General features: G+C 36.3%; 2 protein-coding genes and 2 pseudogenes across 3 annotated transcripts; all 4 read right to left on the bottom strand.

Moving 5' to 3' along the window:
* Positions 749 to 4,746, bottom strand: LOC104703670 (protein NSP-INTERACTING KINASE 3-like). Of its 2 annotated transcripts, none has more exons than XM_010419723.2 (11): positions 3,938 to 4,746; positions 3,401 to 3,530; positions 3,233 to 3,304; positions 3,005 to 3,148; positions 2,830 to 2,901; positions 2,669 to 2,728; positions 2,479 to 2,576; positions 2,250 to 2,387; positions 1,834 to 2,175; positions 1,352 to 1,743; positions 749 to 1,261 (listed from the first exon to the last, which is right to left on the bottom strand). In XM_010419723.2, the coding sequence occupies exons 1-11, from the start codon at positions 4,047 to 4,049 to the stop codon at positions 920 to 922; spliced, it is 1,902 nt and encodes a 633-aa protein (XP_010418025.1). In that variant the 5' UTR covers positions 4,050 to 4,746; the 3' UTR covers positions 749 to 919. The 2 variants fall into 2 exon arrangements, with proteins under 2 accessions (XP_010418025.1, XP_010418023.1); XM_010419721.2 differs by having other exon boundaries at positions 2,250 to 2,396; positions 3,938 to 4,744.
* LOC104703671 (ATP-citrate synthase alpha chain protein 2) lies at positions 8,795 to 11,722 on the bottom strand. Its single transcript, XM_010419724.1, has 13 exons — positions 11,613 to 11,722; positions 11,183 to 11,288; positions 10,886 to 11,062; positions 10,639 to 10,800; positions 10,470 to 10,550; positions 10,345 to 10,396; positions 10,122 to 10,236; positions 9,921 to 10,002; positions 9,752 to 9,847; positions 9,536 to 9,637; positions 9,313 to 9,429; positions 9,104 to 9,220; positions 8,795 to 9,021 (listed from the first exon to the last, which is right to left on the bottom strand). Exons 2-13 carry the CDS (start codon positions 11,279 to 11,281, stop codon positions 8,950 to 8,952), a joined length of 1,272 nt encoding a protein of 423 aa, XP_010418026.1. The 5' UTR covers positions 11,282 to 11,288; positions 11,613 to 11,722; the 3' UTR covers positions 8,795 to 8,949.
* On the bottom strand, positions 12,371 to 14,184 carry LOC104705148 (annotated as a pseudogene).
* Positions 14,638 to 15,973, bottom strand: LOC104703672 (annotated as a pseudogene).

Raw genomic sequence — 16,384 nt, forward strand, 5'->3', positions numbered from 1 at the left:
TAATTTGTTAGTAGTATAACTTTAATTACTAGTATTAATTCCCTTAAAATAATTTTCTAAGTGTAATTAGAAAGTTAATGTGGATCGTGGTAAAGGACCAAAAAATACGTGCAGAGTGGCACCGACTGTATCTAACCACACGTGTCATAAAAAGGAGTCACGAGACTTTGGACCGACATCATTCTCGTTAACTACGAATACGATTGCTTATAGCCGCGTGATCTTCTTAACGGTCTCATGTGTGGTCTGAAGCTGTAAGTGCACGCCTTCTGTCGTGACTGTGGAAATAGAATCCACGTTTACGACTCTTACTTGGCCCATATTTGTTCATGTATGTAGTGGAGAGTACAAAAAGACCATCCTAATTCTTATGTTCGGTGGTTTTGTCGTGTGTGTGTGTAAGTGTGAGGCAAAGTTGTAAAGTATATTCTTGGATTAAACACTTTGACCGGATTTAATTCGATTCGCTTGGACCAGGTCCTCTTTTAACCGATATGATTCGGTTTAGGAATATTAACTTTGGTTATGGATGAATGTAATTTTTTTTTTTTTTGGTTTACTCAGTTCAAATTTCTAGGGTTTTGATTTTGGCAAAAATGAAAGTTAGAATTTTTGTTCAATTTGATAATTTGGCTTCGGTTTATCATTTTGATTTAAGATTTATAGACAATTCGGTTCGATTTTTATTTACGAATTAGTTCAGCTAGATTTTTATGCCCTTTCTAAGTCCAAAATTTAAAGATTGATGTGTCAGGCTAATCAACATTTTCTATTGCATTTAATATAGATATTTTTTTTTACATAAAAATTACACTCAACTCCACATTTTATATCAACATTTATAAAAAGACAAAAAAAACAAAACAAAAACCCAAGAAAAGAAAAAAAATGAAAACAAGAAAAAAGTGTTACATAATCATCATCTAGGACCTGAGAGTTCAATGGCTTCTACTACAAGAGACGATTCCTGGATATAATCTGAGTAATACCTTACACGAGGAGATGAACTCATCATCCCCGGTGGCAACGGCGGTGGTTGCGACTCCCCAGTACCGTTCTGCGTCGCTTCCCATCTCTCAGCCAAGCCGTCGCCTTCAAGCATTTTCATAACTTCTGACATTTTTGGTCGATGAGATGGATTGAACTGAGTGCATAGAAGCGCCACCTGAACGATTTCTTCGAGCTCTACTCTATCAAACTTGTCATTAAGTTCTTTGTCTATTAGTTGCTTTAGTTTCCCTTCTTGATGCAGCTTCTTCACCTGCCATTTTTCAAACAATCTTATTTCGTCAGACACATAAACAAAACCAGAATAGGAAGTGAATCAAGAAACAGAGAAAAAGGGGCTTACCCAGTCAAGCATTACACCTTTCTGGTGTGAGGAACGGCCAAAGTCAAGAGCTTTCTGACCAGTAATGAGCTCAAGGAGAAGTATACCAAAGCCAAACACATCGGTCTTCTCTGAGGACTGACCCGTAGATAAGTACTCCGGTGCAATGTGGCCTACGGTTCCACGAACTGCAGTTGTGACGTGTGAGTCCCTATGGTCTAGAAGCTTAGCTAACCCGAAATCACCAACAACTGCTTCAAAGTCCTCATCCAACAGAATGTTAGCCGCTTTCACATCTCGGTGTATAATCTTTGGGTCGCACTGCTCGTGTAGGTACACTAGTCCTCTAGCTGTCCCAACCGCTATCTTCTTCCTTCTAGACCAGTCTAATGCTGGCTCTCCCCGGATATTATCTAAACAAAAAATGCAGCAAGACTGAACTATTACAAACATGCAAAAGGGCGCAAAGAGATTAACAAATATTGTTTTGGAAACTGCATTACCTTTTAAGCGTGATGCGACGCTCCCATTTGGCATGTAAGGGTAGACTAATATTCTCTCCTGGTTGCTACTACAGAAACCGCGGAGCCTGAGGAGATTTCGATGAAGAGCCAAACTTATAGTCTCTACTTCTGTCTGAAACTGGACTTCTCCACCCGCAATGTTACAGTCTTTGAGACGTTTCACAGCTACCAAGGATCCATCACTTAGATGGCCTTTGTACACAATCCCATATCCGCCTCTTCCAAGAATGTTCTTCGAGTTGAAATGATTGGTCGCGGATCTAAGCTCTTTGAATGTATATCTCTTCAAGTGTCCTAAACTCACCTCTGGATCATATTGTTCTGCAAGAAGAAGAAACTGTTAGTTTTCCAGGCACAAGATGATGCAAAGCTGAGAAAATTTTCAAGATACTGACCATTAACGTCAAAAAATATTTGCTTGTTACGCCGATATCTCCACCAAAGAAACATTCCACTTGTAAAGAAAACAAAAAATGCTGCACTGAAGCTTGCGGCGAATGCAAGAGCAACGTGATGGCTATTGGTATGAGTTCCTGATTCATCTAAAACAACCAAAGGAGTAAGCGAAAAGGTCCATTGACGCAGAAGAAGAATAGGGATCCATGAGAAGCAGACGGCTAATACCTGGTGGACCATCTTGTGGAAGTGTGAGAGGCTCAGGAAAGACAGCAGAACAGTTTGAAACAGGTTTAGGGCCACAGATTAACGCATTTCCAATTACCCTTTCGTCCAAGAAACAAAACAAATACGATGGTGAATCTTAGTTTCACTTCAATGGATAGATAAGTTCTTGGATAACTCTAGTAAAACTTACTTGAAAGTTCTGGCAGAAACTTTTGGTAACGAACCACTAAGATTGTTATATGAAATGTCACTGCACATTAAGAATCAATAACAAATAGGTTACTAAATCTTCTTCCAATGTATTTTATTTTGGACTGTGAACAATAGAAAAAGCAAAGTTTAGAGACATACACTAGAGTGAGTCCCTCAATCTTGGATAGAGACTCAGGGCAAGTTCCTGTAAGACTGTTATTGTTTAACCGCCTGAAAATGGAAGTGAACAAGAACGGAACAACAAAACAGTGAGACTTAAACTGGAATATTTGTAAACAAAAGAATCATTGTGAAACCGTAAAGGAGCACTCACAAGTAATTCAAGTTCTTGAGTTCTCCAAGTGAGGCCGGTATCTCCCTGGTGAATGAATTGTTCGAAAGATCAAGTGTCTGAAGCTTCTCCAACCTCCCAATCGTTTCGGGAATTGGACCAGTGATTGCATTGTTTTGCAACAACCTACACCACAAAACCTTTAAGCTCAACAAGAAGCAAAACTTAAGAACAAGAATCAAAACATAGCAAAGAACTAAAATAACTTACACAGATTGTAGATGGGTGAGGTTTCCGATTCTAGGAGACAATGTACCAGACAAGCTTTGGCTAGGAAGTCCCCTGTTTAGTCAAGAAAACAAAACAAGTCTCAGAGATCTCTCCGGTCTTTTGTGTCTTGTGTAATAGAAAGAGAGAGAGAGAAAAGAGAAGACTCACAACATAGAGACATAGCCATCAGTGCAACTAACCATTCTCCAACTACAAGGATCAACAGAATTCACATCCCAATTCTCAAGAACATTGTACGGATCATTCAATTCATTCTTCACAGCCACCAAAGCCGTCACTGCTCATTTCAGACAAACAAAAAGAAAGAAACTTTAGAGACTGATAGAACAAATCTAGCCTCAAAACTCATATGAATTCTCTTATCCATCCCTAAAGCTGCATTTTTTTTGAAATTGAAATCTCATCCAAGAAAAAAACCCAGTACCCCTTATAAATGAACTATCTGCAGGACTGTTACACAGAGAAAGAAGTAAAACTTGAGTTGCTATTGGGTACAGTTTGAGATATGAGTCTGGTGAGCATTTAAAGCTGTGACATTTATTATCCACTAAAGAAAACAAAAGGAACCCAATCCACTCCACACACAAACAAACATTCACCAGAATTTTCGGAACAACTAAGAAAAAAGATGATAAATTCACAGAGAAAACTCCAATCTGAGATGTCTCACAGAAGAAGACTAACCTTCATAGTTTACACCAGTAGGAGAAAGTGTAGCAGTAGAGACATCAAGGAACAATACCAAAACCAAAAACCCTAATCTCCAAACCACCAATCTTACACCATCCATGACCATATCCCTCTTCTTAAAGCAATCAACTTTGGTCAGGGAAAAAAAAAACACAAAGCTTCAGTAAACCCACCAACTCATCTTTCTCTCTCCCATATCTAAAAAAGCCTTAGCCTTTTTGTCTATTTTCAGACACAAAAACTACTTTGAGGCAATCTCACTCTTTTTTTCCAGTAATGGAACCTCTCCCTTCTTTTTTGTCTCTGAATCCTAATCAAATGAAGTGAATAGAGAAGACCCAAATTGAAAAAATGACGTCTTGCAAAACACTCAGCTTTAGGAGAGAGAGAATTTTCGAAAGAAGCATTAAGAGAATGAGTGCTAAACGAGCAGTGACAAGAGAGAGAAGTAATAAAGTAAGAAGAGAGAATTCTCCCGAGAAACCAAGCAAACAAAACCACCAAAATGCTCTGAAAGTCTGAGAATTTTTTCCTAGAGATCTGAGAAACAAAGCTGAGCTATTGAGGAGTGATACTAATGCCCTCTTGGTTTCATTTTAATCATTTTTGTTACTTTTGTAGTAATTATTGAATAACTACTAATCTCTCCCCTCTCTCTCTATAACATTCTTTCAAATGGTTTGTTTCTAATTTCCACGCCACTCTTACCAAATCATCTAATCTCATCTGCCTACTCTCTCACATTATTCTCACCACCACTAGAAGAAAAAAGAAAATAAAAAGGAATTAAAAATTAAAAAAAAAAAGGTAATCAAAAGGAAAGGGACCAAACAAGCATAAATCCAAAATGAAAATGCCAAAAAATCCACAAACACACACAGAAAGATACTGACAGAATAACAAGAAAAGAAGAGACACTCTGTTTTTCTACCTTTTTCTTTTTTAATTATATCAAAAATTACTGTAAGGGAAATAAAATAGTACTTTTTTAATATGTTTTCATGATTTTCAGTTTGAATTCTTTTTCATTGTTTTTGCTTTCGGACAGGTATTTCAAGAAAACTCTTTTTGATATACAAAAATGTGATTAGATTGAAGAGATGGGTCAGAGAGAAAGATAAAAGAAAAAAACATAAGTAAGAACAAGGACCTTTGTCTCTCTCTCTCATCTTTTTTTTTTTTTTTGCTTTTTAGAAAAAGTTACAGAGGAAAAAAAAAGGTCCCTTTTGTTGGGCAGATCACGTTCATGGCTCTGTCTCCTATCTTTGTTGGCTTTTTCGGGCTTCAATTATTTTTTTTATCCCTTTTTGAGTTTTTTTTGGTTACAAAGAGAATTATCATTTCTAATATACACTTTTTAAAAAGATAACTTCACTTTACTTACGAAAATATTAGCGTAGACGATATTGGTTTTATACGAGTTATATTTCACCAAGTTTTATGTTTTGCATATTTCACCAAGTATTATGTTTTGCCTACTCGGGATGGCTAATTTTGTTGGTAAGAAGAACTTGGGAGGACTAATTTTTGGGTAAGAACGTGGGATAGTAATAGATATTGCGATCTCCTTTCACCCGACTCGATGAAACAAAAAATATACCAGAGGCCAGAACTATAAGTAAAAAATGGGCCATGCATGGTCAATATATGAATGGGCTATGCTCAATAAAATTAAAAAATGGTCCAAATTTGATGAGCCATGTCTAAATCCGGATTTATCAAAGACTATGATCAAAGGCCACTTCTACATCGAGTCTGAATCGGATGCATTATTTTGTTTTCGAATTAACCGAATGTGTCCCATACTCACATTATTGGTATAACTCTAGATGAACCAATCTGCATGTTGGTATAACAACACATTACGTTCGAGTAAATTGTATTTCATGGTATCAGAGCTTTACGTTTCTTCAACAATTCATGTGTAATCTCTTATCATATAGATAAAACAAATGCAGTAATTACGACCTCATAATATATCTTCTTCAATCTTAAGCAATTGTAGAAAGAAAAAAAATAGAACATTTAATTAACATTCTTGTGGTAGAGAAACGTCAAGAACATGAGAGAAATTAAAAAAGAGATATAAAAGTCATGATGAAAAGCCTTCCATAAGCTTCAAACTCACATCCTCGACATGGTCTAGAAAAGTGTAAAGGAGGGAATAACGCTTAAAAGCTTCCAATCCTTGTATTTCGACTCTTCTGATTGTGTTCGTCTCGGTATTGTAGTAGAAAACGTAGAAAGGTGTGGATTGATAGGAAAATGAAAACACAATTTCGTTTGTCCGAGTCACTCCAACAACGCGTAAAATTGCGTCTTCCCCTCCAACAATATTATACTTATGCGCCGACCATTCATGCTTTTCCGCATCTTCTAGAACCCACAACCAAATACGTGTACTTCTCTTGAAATACAACATGAGTGGACCACATAAGTTAAACTAAATTTCAAATTTAGAATTATATATTCTAAAATCATTTGAAAGTAATAAATTAGTTTGAAAATATATACTAAATAATAAAGTTAAAAATTATCTTAAAAGAAGAAAAATAATAATTAGGGCTAAAATTTCATAAATATTATTCCCTCTGTATTAGAAGAGATGATGTTTTAGAAATTTATCTTGTATCACAAAAATTGATTTTCTATATTTTTTTATTAATTAATTATATGAAATTGTAGATCTCAAGATTCATTAATTGAGAATTTAAAATTTTGATGAACTACTATTGATTAAAAGTTATAAGAAATATGTTACTATAAATACAAATACATTTATGACTAAACATTGATTATTTTCTTAATCTTTGTGAAAATCTTAGAAAATTATCTTTTCTAATACAGAGGGAGTATCAAACATATATAACTGTAAGTTTAAAAAGCACAACCATCAAATTTATGAATTTAATATACAAATTTAGTATCCAATCATATTTATAATAAAAATTGGATACTAAATTTGTTGCTTTAAAAACAAAATCCAAAAATCATAAAAAAATTTACTACTATTCTTAAAAAAAAAATATTACTACCATTCAAGGTATAGAAGTTTGACTTTGTGTGTATATATATATATAGGCATGTTCCAAAAAATAAAATAAAAACCATTCAAACAAAATGGCTTTGTCAAAGTTTCAACTTGCAGCCCTTTTGTTCATCACATATTCTCTCCTATTTACTTCTCAAGGTAAACATCTTATTCATTTTTGTTCTCTCTCTTGTTTTTGCTTAGTTCTCTATAAAATCTCATTTTCACTTGAAAGTGTTATACACATAATTAACAAACATCATCTATGTATTAATAGAGAAGCACTCTCACAACAAAAGTTGAGGTGTCACGTTCACATAACTCTTTTACATTTTTTAATAAATGTTATTACTTCTCATTGTTATTTACATAAATATGCCGCTAAAATATTATGAGCCAATGTTTTTTCTATTAGTTTTTAAAAATGAAAGATTTAATTAACTATTAAATCCGAAAATGTATTTAATTATCAGTTTCATAACCTATTTACTTATTAAAAGTAAATTACATTTCACAAACAAGAAAAAAAATTATTCATTTATTTATCACTTTTATCATTTTTCTCATTGCATTTTAAACTTAAGATTAGTTTAAATTAAATCAATTAGTTAAAAAATATTGCTTTATATATTTAATGGTATAGTGATATAGATAATAATGTGAAACATAAAATATGTGAATTTGATTTTTAGATTCACAAAAAGACATCAAAACTTTCTACACCACCTTGAAATTCTTTTCCAAGTTCAAATATTTCACGGGTGACACGTATTTTATAGAATATAAATGCAAATTTGAATAAACGAAAACTTTACTTACATATTTTGTTTTATACAAACAAATTTTAAATCTCAAATAATAATTTTATTCATAATATTTTATTTAAATCGATTTATTCCGCACATTGGAGGTTGGTACCTAGTATGATTTTATTGTTCTAACAACAAGTCACCCACGTACAAATTGTATAGTACACTACTAATGATCACTTTGTGTTTTGGGTGGAAATTGATAGTATTAAAGGCAGACGATATCAGACCTGGAGTGTGTAATTTTAGAGGTTCATGCCACATTGACGACGACTGTAGGAAACGATGTGGCNGCTTGGTTCTTTATTAAATCTCATTTTCACTTGAAAGTGTTGTGCACATAATTAATAAACATATGATTTTATTTTTCTAACAACAAGTCACCCACATACAAATTGTAGAACAATATAGTACACTACTAATGATCACTTTGTGTTTTGGGTGTGGAAATTGATAGTGTTAAAGGCAGACGACATCAGACCTGGAGTATGTAATTTTAGAGGTTCATGCCATATTGACGACGACTGTAGGAAACGATGTGGACCGCCTAAGTTCCCAGATGATACTACGGGTATGTGCATGGGCAATCCTCTTGGTACCGGAGATCTCTGTTGTTGTAGTTTTGGTACTTAAAATATTAATATCATCATTGTAACTAATATCATCATCATTATAATAAAGTGGAGTACAATATCATTTCTACAATTTACCAGCACCGCAAGATTCTCTCTCGTACCATCTGAAATTCTAAACTTATTTATTATATTTATTTTTGATTTTCGATTTTTTGTTGGACCCATCTCACAAATGGTTATGTTTGTGGAGAGGAAAACTCAATGGTAGAATTAGCACAAGACCAAAAAAAAAATGAATAACCCAAACATAATGTAACTCTCTGTAGACCTTTACACTCATAAGCCACACCTAATCGACCAACTCCCAAGTCCTATCAGCGTGAAATACATTTCTCCTTGTTCTTTTTCTAAGTCAAGAAGATGATACTAATTACTAAAGTCAAAAAGAAAATGCTTGTTTATTATTTATGAATATAGTAAGAAACATATAATTAGAGAGGTGAAGAAACATCATATTCCAAACACAAGTCTCAAACTCATTAATATACGTTAAGAGTATTATAAAAGTAACTGATAAAGAGTGAAAAAGGCTTATGCAGCCGCGGTGATGTACTGGATTGCCTCCTTGCAGATACCTGTCATTGTTGCTTCAGGACCATACACCTTAAAAATCAAACAGACATGTAAAATCAGCTAGAAACGGGTTTAAATGTGTTGAGTTTTATTCGTTGTGTTGTATATATACCTCGATGGGGACACCGATTTCATCTCCAAGTGATCTCATTTTAGCAAGTCCCTTTTGGTAGTTTGGTCCTCCTCTCCTCACAAATATATGCATCCTTGCTGCTTTTAGCTTTGCTTCCTGTGTAAAAGGTTAAAGAAAAAGCTTATCTATACTTTATAGTCGAGGGCAACAAATGGCATGTGGATGAATCTACTCTCTTCTTGCTTTACCTTTTCCTTGAGAGCTCGGATTATGCCATTGAAAGTAGCAGCAACGTCGGTGAAGTTAGCAATTCCACCTCCGATAACCAGAGCTCTGCTTTTTCCATCTGGATTCGCTGTAGCACACTGAAGAATTGGGAATAGTCACAGTATTTTATAGTCAGAAGTGCCATTATGTTGGGTTGGTTTCAAACGTTTTAATGTGAAAGGAGAAAACAAAGAGGCATCTTACATCGATAACGACTCTCGCATACTGCAAAACCTCTTCTTCTTTGGGTGCTCCACTGTATTCAGCATAATTTCCAAGCTCAGATGCATACCCGAGATCTCCAACCTGGATATAACATTTTAGACCTCAGTTTAGAGGCGAAGGCTTGCAAGGAGATAAAAATGCAGGAGATTCTCAGTGTTGATTAAGCATGTACGGATCTTTCATGTAAAAACATACAGTATCGGCATAGATGACACTTGCCCCTCCTCCAGCTACCATAGTCCAAATCCTTCCCTCGGGATTCAGAACAGTGAACTTCAAAGATGCACTTGTCTGCATATAGGAAAGGGTCATAAGTCATAGAGAAACTTGTGTTTCCAAGTTCTACACAGATTGGTAATGATACCTTCTCATCTAGACCGTGGATGAAGCTCTCTGTTGAACTCATCACTCTTCCAAATGGCATAGGGAACTCAATGTCACCCCACCTGGAAAAATGTGTGAGGTTAAGCATATTGCTTGAAGACAGCAGAAGGAAGGCTTATCATGCCTCTTCTTGAAGCTCTTGACTTCGAAAAGTTGAAAAAAGTGGAAGAGTGAAACTTACTTCTTAAAGTTTTTGAAAGCAGCAGTGTCATCAAGCTCGCCCCTCATATCCAGAGGGTAAGGCTTTCCTTCAACCAATGTGAAAGGATTCATCTCCAAGAAAGTGAAATCAAGATCTAGAACCCAAGAAAAAAAGAAAAGAATAAAAAAGCAGTTATTAAATCAGAGTTCATCACTGTAAATCTTCTTTGACTTGTGTGTAGAATCAGTCACATTTGGCATACCTTCAAATAGGGTAAAAATAACTTGAATGAAATCTTCAAGTTCCCCTTTGATCTGTACGTGGAATATTAGTAAGTCGAAACTGCAAGTAGTTTGTTCAATACAAAATTTCAGTTCTCTAAAGTACCTCTAGAGGAAGGGTTGCAACAAGAGGTGCACAAATCTCAGATGTCAGGGAAGCACCTGTCGGTATAGATATGGTCTTGACCTATAGAAAGCGAACTCAACTTTTCAGCTTTACGGTTTGAGAAAAACTGACACTAGGAGGATATCAAAGAAATAGCATCCAAAAATACCTTGTCCCAGTTCTCTTCAATGTCAATTCCTCCGCACTCCGAGAAGCTTATGCTGCAGCCAAGTCTATCAGAAACAATATTAAGATAAAACTCCTCATTGTGTGGGATAAATGGTTCAACAATGAATGTTGTAATTGGTCCTTTGCATCCACTCATCTCTACCTGTAGATGATAATAGATTAGACAAAGCTAAAACTGTTCAAACCACAGGGAAGGAAACAACAAACAAGCTAAAGAAAAAGGTTACCTCTTTGCCCAAACGTTCATTCACAAAAGTTGCAACATCAGCGAAATCTAAATTCAAGGCAACCAAACCACTCTTGCCACGCTTTCCAAACAGCATATCAGGTTTGACCACAAGCTTCTCGGATGAGAGCCAAGGTTCCCTCTCAACCAACTCATTGAGATCAGTCTCTTGGTTAATCTAAAACACACACACAAACAGATTATATGAATACAAGAGTTAACACAACAGAACTGAGTCATGTCGGAGAAACCAATGCAGTGAAGTAAAGACAAGATTTTTTGTTAATGGATCTCTAACCTGAACGGATCTGATAGGTAACTCTTGACCAGAAAGCCTTTTGAAGTGTTCTTTCACCAGTCTCTTTGAGTCGTACTCTCTGATCTTCTTGCGAGCCATAACGAAACTAAACCCAAACAAAAAAAAAAAATTAACAGATCCAGGTACAGTGAACAAACACACAAAATCGGAATCAGATCGTTAAAACTATTCAATTAGAGTGTAATGACGATTCGAGAAACTAACGAATTCGAATGGATCAAACGAATTAGAGATGTAAGGGTTAACAAATGAACATCATATAAAACACACAATGGCACACGAGAAGAGACAGAGACAGGAGTGTCAACACGAATTTAGTCTACGATTCCAGATGAAACAGAGCTATGGAGACGGATCAGAGGAGAGGAAGAAGAAGAAGAGATCGATGAAAATGGCGGATCTTACTTACCGTTGAGAGAGGAACTAGGAAGAAGGAAGCAGAGGTAAGCTACAGCTTTTGGTAGTTCGAACAAAATCGATACCTCTTCTGCAGCTTAAGGATCGTTTTTTTTATATTTAAACATTAATCATTTTTTTTTAATTATAAAAAAAGAAAACAGAGTATTACTAATTAATCAGTCCAATTACAGCTTTGAAATATGTCATCAGTCAGTCATAAATGTTAATTCTATTTTTCCGAAATTTAAATCATACTTTGTTCATTTGTCAAAACAATAATAAAAAATAAATAAGTAGCTGTAAAACCTTTAGAGTTACTCTTTCATCATAAAGGCTTGGTGATCTTTGTTCGTCCATAGAAGCTACACCTAACGTGTAAGCAAACGTTTCACCATCTTTATTTGTTTCATAATTTTATATTCCAGGCAATATTTTCGTATCAATTCCTATTTCATCTCCATTGAAGGTATGAGATTGTTAGCAAAATCACAGGCTGAATGAAGTGTAGGTTATGGCCCTTAAGGTTTAACTTCTAGATTCTTTGAACAACTCAACTCATTTGGTACCATTTCAATTCCTTCATCAAAATTTCAAGAAAATTAATCGACTGAAAGATATACTTGCTGATGGAGATGAAACACATACCACTGACAAGTCTCTTACCGGATGAATATTAGAGCCTCGGATATAAGACCCATCCACTGAGCAAGAATTTCATCTTTAATAACAGATGTGTTATTCACTATAAACACTTTTTTCAATAGGCATTTAAGGAACTAAAGGAAGCTGCAATAAAGGAAAGATGCAATTCACAAAACATCTTTTTTTATTTATTAACAAGTCACAAAACATCTTAGGCCAAATAATAAACAGTAAGCATCCCTTACAAAAATTTTGTAAACGAGCCGTGCTTTTTTAACTGGAGAGCTGAATGGGGAAAGAGTATCAGACAGAGACCTGGCCTTCTTAACAGGAGGGATGAATTGGGATAGAAGAGTGTCCGACAGAGACTGTGATTTGTTGACCTGAGCTGGAGGAGACAGAGCGCAACAAGAAACAGTTCGCTTAATGCGAAGCATTTCTCTGTAGCTATCTTCGTTTCCATGCTCACTTTCCAATTCATGCCACTTCTGCCACACTTGAGGGTCTGCAAACTGTGATGCATACTTGTAGACTGCACGAGCTCGATCAACTTCTCCCATGCTTTTCTCAAGCTCTGCAAATCTGATGCACATCATCTTCACATCATTCTCTGGAAGCCCGGATGATGATTCTATGGCTTCTTGGAATATCTCCCTTGTTTTGGGAATACCAAACCTCTCTGCTGCACTAGCTATGTATATCCCATACATTTCAAGCTTCTTCTCATATTCCACTTTTCTTGTGGCTTCTTTGTAAACTCCCATGGCCCTCTTCGCCAGACCATAATCTTCTTCAAATTTTGCGTACTCAAGGTACAATTGAGCAGCATCAGATGAACTTACCATCAAAACAGCATTCTCAAACAACTCTCTCACCCGCTCCACCTTTGTCTTACCATGTCGCTTTACAAACTTTTTGAGATACGTTACCCATATGTCTTTGACATGAGGATACTTAAACATCTTCACACCTCTTTCATACACCTTGAACGACTCTTCAAAGTAGTTTTTTCCCTCGAGAAGCTGAGCATAGTTCAATATAATCTGAGGTGTGGCTATCTTTAATTCCAGTATCTTCTCGTACACTGATCTCGTGGATTCCAGTGTCCCTACACTTTCTTCTAAATCAACGTAAAGTGACCACAGCCTCAGGGACTTATGTAGCTTTAGCTGGACTGGTTCTGCTTCATTCCCACTGGCAGCCACTCTGTTTCTGACTTCTACCGATGGTGCAGCTGTAGCACGCCTCATCAGCTCTAAAGCTCCTTTGAAATTCTTATGCCTCAACTCCATCTCTGCCCACTCACACCACACACAAGCCAAATGATCCACGGTTTTGTAGTTAACTTGGACAGCCTTGTCAAAAACCACTCTTGCGTTAACCAAATCGTTATGGGATTCGTACAACTTGACAAAAGCAACCCACAACGTGTGAGGAGACTTACCAACTGCTTTCATAGGATCCACAGTCCTCACAGCTTCTGTATAAGTCAGTATCTGCTTCTCTACGTCTCCCTCAAAAAACTTAACTCTACGACGCCATTGTTCAACGTTGTGTGGGTTCTGCCTCAAGAGAACACTGTTTGCAAGTGCGGGTCTTCTCTTCATCAGTTCCTACAAACGAGCCAATCTCAGATCAACATCATTACCATCGTTCAACCAACACCCACGCAATATTTTCCTCTGCATCTCTTCTAAAGACAGTGCCGTCTAATGCCATTGCGTTACTACCATCACCAGATCTCATCTCGACAGGATACCTCTTTGATCTTCATCTATGTTGAGACTTATATGCCTATCTTCTTACGTTGACCTATCTATCGGCTTCTTGGCTAAATTGGAAAACCTAGTTTAGATTTTTTTTCCTCTCTTCTATTTAAGAATTTAATTTCCAATAAAACTTATATTGCCAATTATATAAATAAATTCAACATATGCCATATGTTATAATTTGTATAGTAATGTGAAAAATATTTATTAACATTCACAACAAACAAACAATAATGTAAAAATGTAGGCTTTATGTGTCTAAAACCCAAGTTTGACATGAATATTATCGTTCTTTCCAGATTTATAGTCTTTTTTTTAACAACATATACAAGTAATATAACGAAATGATTAGAATAAAATAAGTCTGGATAATCGAAACAACGTTATAATTATTTGGTTGTTTAGCTATAGGACGTTGTTCCTTTCTCGTTTAAACCGAAACAGAGGATGCTCTGTTTTGTTCTGTAAAGTCATATTATTCTTACCATTAATATTTACAACAAAAGAATCATATTTTCGTGACAAAAAAAAAAAAAAAGAACCATATTTATTTTTATGATCGTAGTTGCTTCAGTCAGTCAATACCTATCCAAAAAAAATGTTTGTACAAATCACAGAGAAGGGCAACTTGATCTTTAAGTATGAATAGAAACGAGTATGACACACAACTTGTAGAAGATCAAGACTTTGCTCACATCATGCAAAGATTACAAAGCCAATTTCTTATTAGCTAGAAACAGTTCATCAGTACATAAAGCTAGATTTATTCTTCCAATATATAACTCAATACAACGTGTGTTGTGACACTAAGCATATACGGATGAGTTATGGCCAGATCGATTAACCAACAGGTCATATATCATGTTCAAGCAAACCGGAACATTTGAACTTCTCTTGCATCAATCCATCGATTCTTGCTGCCATCTCCTGTGTCAGGTAGTTTTGCCAATCTCCGACCTTTCCCTTTCTAAAATACGCGCTATTCGGATAAAAAAACCTTAGGAATGTCGTCTCTGTTCTTCTCCCCTTCATTGACTTCAAGATTCTTCAACGTCTCGAAACTGCAAAGTTTCACAAGTTTCTCAACAACACCTTTCTTCTCTTCATCAGCTGTGAATCCGTAACCCATAAACTGAGCCAATCTCTTCACATACGGCAAAGGATCAGCTCTCATTGTCTCGTAGTTAAGGAACAAAACATGATCTGGATTCTCTTGGTAAGCTTTCCAATACCCCAAGACATGATCCAGATAAGGACTGTATCCAGAGAAACCTCGACTGAACATATCAAAGCACTCCTCAAGACTACGTAGAGGGCCACTGTCTGACTTTTTCTTCTGGAAAAATGTCCACATGGAGATGAATGTGTCCTTTGGGTCTCTCCAGATGTAAACCATCTTACATCTGGACTTCGCAACGGATTCGGGTAATGATCCGTGCGGCATATGAGTCGAAAACAAAGTGTTTCCTTTGTCTTTGAGAGCATTAACTTGAGCCAAGTAAGCGAATTCCATCTCAATGAAAGGAACAAGCTCATGAGGGTTACGTTCTAGGAGAGGGTTCGAGGATTCGTCGAAGCGAGATCGATTCGCGATGGCGAAAGTTAGAGCTTTGAGCCAAGTGGAACCTGTCTTTGGGTAGCTACAAACGAGGAAGTCATCTGGTCGCGCTTGGAAGAACTCTTGCGCGTGAAGGCAACCTTCTAGGAGTGGCTGTATGATCCAGTGGCCACTGTACTCGATCAGCGGAGCTTCCGGAAACCAGCCCTTGGCGTGAGGAAACGTGGCGATTAGGTCTTGGTAGCGTTTCTGATTCTTCTCGAACTCTGTTGACTCTTTCTTTGTCTCGTCGTGGTGGCTCGGTAGGTTCATTTGTGATTCCATTAGAGATAGATAAAAGAGGATCTGAGGAACTTGTGTTGTGTTCTGTGAAGATGAGTGTTAGTTAGTTGTGTGTCCGGAAACAGCTCGGTTTGGTTTTTAGTAGTGCATGTAATGAATTTTACCCGCGTGTTGATATGTCGTATCAGAAACCATCCTCAAATGCCACACCTGTCCTTCTTACTGTCATAATCTCTCAGCCATTAGATCTTAGGGAATCTTCAATCCCAAGACATGGATACATTCTTATATCCAGAGATTGGGTAACTAACCTAGTAACCTATGTGATTTATTATATTAAACTTGAAAAATAATCGGTTTGTACATAATGCAACAGCACTATCAGAAATATATTTCCCCTTGAATTGAACTCCGGCGATCGATTAAGTGATCAATACAATTGTAGTCTGTGCATGAACGAATATGACGACTTATTGTGTATTTAAGACTTAACTGGGGACTCTGACCAATTATGTGCCATGCAAAGTAATA

Source organism: Camelina sativa, chromosome 7 (assembly GCF_000633955.1).
Source record: "Camelina sativa cultivar DH55 chromosome 7, Cs, whole genome shotgun sequence".
Classification (NCBI taxonomy): domain Eukaryota; kingdom Viridiplantae; phylum Streptophyta; class Magnoliopsida; order Brassicales; family Brassicaceae; genus Camelina; species Camelina sativa.

Excerpts from the sequence above, each read along its gene's own strand:
- LOC104703671 (XM_010419724.1), bottom strand. The coding sequence starts at position 11,281 with ATGGCTCGCAAGAAGATCAGAGAGTACGACTCAAAGAGACTGGTGAAA. Across the intron at positions 10,397-10,469 it reads TTGCAACCCTTCCTCTAGAG|ATCAAAGGGGAACTTGAAGA; the intron begins GTACTTTAGAGA and ends TTCCACGTACAG. Across the intron at positions 10,003-10,121 it reads GCTTTCAAAAACTTTAAGAA|GTGGGGTGACATTGAGTTCC; the intron begins GTAAGTTTCACT and ends ACATTTTTCCAG.
- LOC104703670 (XM_010419721.2), bottom strand. The coding sequence starts at position 4,049 with ATGGTCATGGATGGTGTAAGATTGGTGGTTTGGAGATTAGGGTTTTTG. Across the intron at positions 2,729-2,829 it reads ATTGAGGGACTCACTCTAGT|TGACATTTCATATAACAATC; the intron begins GTATGTCTCTAA and ends CTTAATGTGCAG. Across the intron at positions 1,262-1,351 it reads AAGGTGTAATGCTTGACTGG|GTGAAGAAGCTGCATCAAGA; the intron begins GTAAGCCCCTTT and ends GAAAAATGGCAG.